The sequence below is a fragment of the Gymnodraco acuticeps genome, unplaced genomic scaffold (genome assembly GCF_902827175.1).
Source record: "Gymnodraco acuticeps unplaced genomic scaffold, fGymAcu1.1, whole genome shotgun sequence".
Classification (NCBI taxonomy): domain Eukaryota; kingdom Metazoa; phylum Chordata; class Actinopteri; order Perciformes; family Bathydraconidae; genus Gymnodraco; species Gymnodraco acuticeps.
In genome coordinates this window covers 38,666-42,339 of record NW_022991520.1, presented here as the reverse complement: position 1 = coordinate 42,339, position 3,674 = coordinate 38,666, and the positions used below count along the sequence as shown (strand labels likewise).

The window sequence follows — 3,674 nt, the reverse complement described above, 5'->3', positions numbered from 1 at the left end:
AGCTAATCTATGTTGTTTTATTTTCTTCTTTTTCAAAGGAGCAACAGAGTCTAATTGTATTCGCAGCGCATCTGTAGCACTATCAACAACATGATCAATTTGGGGGTGGTGTACATTTGTATAAGTTTCCTCCCTTACATGCAGACATGCTATCGAGTTAAGTATTGGTGGAATCTCTTCCTTAAATTTGGCTATAGCACTAACAGATAGGTTTCTGCTGCAGGAGCTTTTGACTAATGCTTTGTAGTCTCGTAACAGTACTTCAAAAGTTACTAAGAAATGGTCGGATAAAGCAGGATTATGCGGTTCGACTAATAGTTGCTCAATTTCAATACCATAAGTCAGAACAAGGTCGAGAGTGTGATTATAGCAGTGGGTTGGTTTATTTACACTCTGACAAAAACCAACATAATCTAATATAGAGTTAAATGCAACAGTAAGGCTATTTTTATCATCGTCAACATGAATATTAAAGTCACCTACGATAATTACTTTATCTGTTTTAAGTACCAAAGTTGATAAAAAACTCAGAGAATTCAGATAAGAATTCTGAATAAGGACCTGGTGCACGGTACACTGTAACAAATAAGATTGGCTGCAAAGTTTTCCAGGTCGGATGCGTAAGACTAAAAACGAGACTTTCAAAGGAGGTATAATTTAATTTGGTTTAGTATTGATAAGTAAACTTCATATGTGTAGTTCGTGGCACAATTCAAACTGGATCAAAAGATACGTTTTCTCTCTCCATTGAATTCAATGTATAATGTTTCGCTTCCGGGGTCCCATGGACCGGAAGTAGATGGGCGTGACTTCGCCTCTCATGTGCGCGTTTGTGTGTGTTGGAGGAGGGGCTCTGAAGTGGCAGATTTGTTCCGGTTGTGTATTTTCGAATTCTAGCGCACTCGAGCTGGTTTCTCCAAAATTACCTACCCCACCTTTAAGGTCAGTGCATTTTCACTTTCTTTTATTTTTATATTTAACATTATCGAAGAAATTGTTTTGCAATAAGTGGAACATACATTTATTTGTGGCATGTTTCTCCAACTTGGCACCTGTGCTCATTAATACAATTATCAGCTCATAGTCTTTATAAATGCGTAAATTGTACTCTGAGGGTTCCATGGTTGCTATGCTGGGTCTCCAGGTTCATGCTCTTAGTTTGAACCAAAACAAACTCTCTGACGGTCAGAAAAACAACAAAACGGAATATTTCCACTCGACAATTTCCCTGAAAATAAACCATCAACCTGCCATTTTCACTTCTGGACCTCTTTCTAAGCCCTACTATCACTCACTTCGAGACATTTTTCATGGCAGATGTGAGCATTTTTTCTGTTTTTAACCTATGTTGTTATCAATGTGTTTTGCCGTGAAGACTTCTCAGAATGCACCGGTATGACTAATATTAATATTAAAGGTCCCATGTCATGCTTTTCCGGTTATTACCCGTCCCCTTGTTTGTTACTGTGTGAAGGTTTTTCTGCATGTAAACGGTCTGCAAAGTCACAAACCCTCAAAGTACACCGTGTAGCGAGTAAAACTCTAACACTGAAAATACCTGTATATCTATGCTGCCCCAGAACGCCTCGTTGGAGATTTCTCTTTTTCTTCCTGGGTACAGTGATGTGCCCATATCCAAATGGACCAATCCGTGGAGCCATTACGTTACGTCCGCGGAGCAGTTACGTTACCCTCCAACAAAGCTCCAACAAGCCGTTTAGGACAGAGAGTGAATAATAATAATAATAATAATAATTCATTTATTTTATATAGGCGCCTTTCAAGGCTCTCAAGGTCGCCGTACAAACACATAAAAAACAAGATACACAGTACCTAACACCAGCATAAGAAACATAAACAAGACAATAACAAGACATACTTTACAGAGATGCTGTATGAGAAACCAATGTGAGTTTGGAAAATTGCACAGTATAAATATATTCTAGTAGACCTCAACAATGGAATTATGATCAGTAGAAATGGCCATGACCATGGGACCTTTAATGCATTGTGATACTGATCCTTTTGATTCAAGTCATTATGGTATAACACATGTGGAGCAGTGGTCTGACTGTTGTTTTTATTTTCACCTTCAGATGGCCCGGCACTACAAGTGGACAGCTGTCCTCCTGCCAGACCCCGCCCGTCCCAGCCTCCCCCGGCTCGTCCTGTGCAGGATCCCATCTCTGCCTGGCTCCCCAGCTGAACCTGCCCCTGAACATAACTCTTCTCCTTGTTCCCCCTTTAGAGCCATCTGCAGCTCCTCCCCTGGCTCCCAACATGGCCCCCCAACTGGCCCCGCCCCTGAGCGGAAGAGGATGAAGAACCTGAGGCTTCTGATGAAGAGGAGGGAGCAGTCTGGCAGCAGGTGGAGCGAGAGAGTCGCTGAAGATCCAGGTAAGTCTCACCTTGGCTCTTCAGGTAGGTCACCTCTTGGCTCCTTCACTAGGACCTCCCCCACTTCTGGTTCCCCTCATGGCTCCCTTCTTGACTCTGGCAGCTCTCCGTGCTCTTCCTCTCGCTCCTCCTCACGCTTTTCCTCTAGCTCCTCCTCTCGCTCCTCCTCACGCTTTTCCTCTAGCTCCTCCTCTCGCTCCTTCTCTCTGTCTTTTTCTAGCTCCTCCTCCTCTCGCTCTTCCTCTAACTCTTCTTCTAGCTCTTCCTCTTGCTTCTGGTCTCTTGTGCCGACAGCTCATCCGACCAGGATCACCCTCAGAAGGCGGCAGAGGACCAGCTCCTCTCTCCAGAGCCCCCGTGAGCTTCTTGAACCTGCTGCACCCTGGGAGGCTCAGCCGGTAGGGAACGTCCCTGTGAAGAAGAGCATCCGGCTTCTGATGAAGAAGAGGACCCAGGTGGGGTCACAGTAAAAAGTGTGTCACATTAAAAAGATATAAATGAAATTGTTAAATGTTATTTCCACATTTCAGGGTAATGTGTTTATTCTTAAACTTGTTAACTATTTAATGTAATTTGACATTTGCTTATAGAGAGGAGAGGAGGTGGGAGGCAGAATTAAGTGTGACCTTTCATGCAAAAAAGGTAAGAACCAAGTTATCTAATATTATTACCGGATTTCAGGAAGTTCAGCTCATCTGTTTACAAGTTATTTGAAGACCTACAGTACATATTTTTCCTTTTTGTTTTAGAGAGAGGAGAGGAGATGAGAGGGCAGTATGAAGCTCAAGCTCTCGTGCAAAAGGTAAATATCAATGTATTTAATGTTTAAATCAGAATGAATGTAATGATGAATAACTCATCTGTTCACTTTTATTCTCTGAAGTCTTTTTGTGTGAGGAGAGAGATGAGGAAAGAAGCTAAAAAGCTGAGTCGGGATATGTAATGAGAAGAAGAGAAGATGGAAGCGCAATATGAGGTGAAAACATATCATTAATTGACTTATGCTATGTGATGGATTTGGTGTGTACTTACTTAGCCAGTCATGATTAAATTGTGAATAAAGTGTTTTAAATAAATTGTCAAAACTGGAGGAAATGTCTAATTTTTTGTATCTATGTTTTTGTTTGCATTTCAATGGTTCTATAATCCTCATATGCACAAAGCTACAGTGTAGAAATAGCAATGACATTCTTCTGACCTGAGCTCCTCCAACAATGCAACATATATAATAAAATACATACAAGTAGTGCAAAAAGTCTATATGTAAATAGAATATG

At 41.4% G+C, this 3,674-nt stretch overlaps 1 protein-coding gene across 1 annotated transcript; it reads left to right on the top strand.

Moving 5' to 3' along the window:
- Positions 1–2,064: 2,064 nt before the first annotated feature.
- On the top strand, positions 2,065–3,365 carry LOC117533373. The gene is made up of 5 exons (XM_034197068.1): positions 2,065–2,397; positions 2,692–2,852; positions 2,988–3,039; positions 3,147–3,199; positions 3,281–3,365. The coding sequence occupies exons 1-5, from the start codon at positions 2,097–2,099 to the stop codon at positions 3,338–3,340; spliced, it is 627 nt and encodes a 208-aa protein (XP_034052959.1). The 5' UTR covers positions 2,065–2,096; the 3' UTR covers positions 3,341–3,365.
- Positions 3,366–3,674: the final 309 nt, after the last annotated feature.

What these genes read in the sequence shown, in the direction of transcription:
- LOC117533373 (XM_034197068.1), top strand. Translation starts at nt 2,097, where the DNA reads ATGGCCCGGCACTACAAGTGGACAGCTGTCCTCCTGCCAGACCCCGCC. An exon ending in GAGAGTCGCTGAAGATCCAG is followed by an intron (nt 2,398 to 2,691) that starts GTAAGTCTCACC and finishes TTGTGCCGACAG; the next exon opens with CTCATCCGACCAGGATCACC. An exon ending in TGATGAAGAAGAGGACCCAG is followed by an intron (nt 2,853 to 2,987) that starts GTGGGGTCACAG and finishes ATTTGCTTATAG; the next exon opens with AGAGGAGAGGAGGTGGGAGG.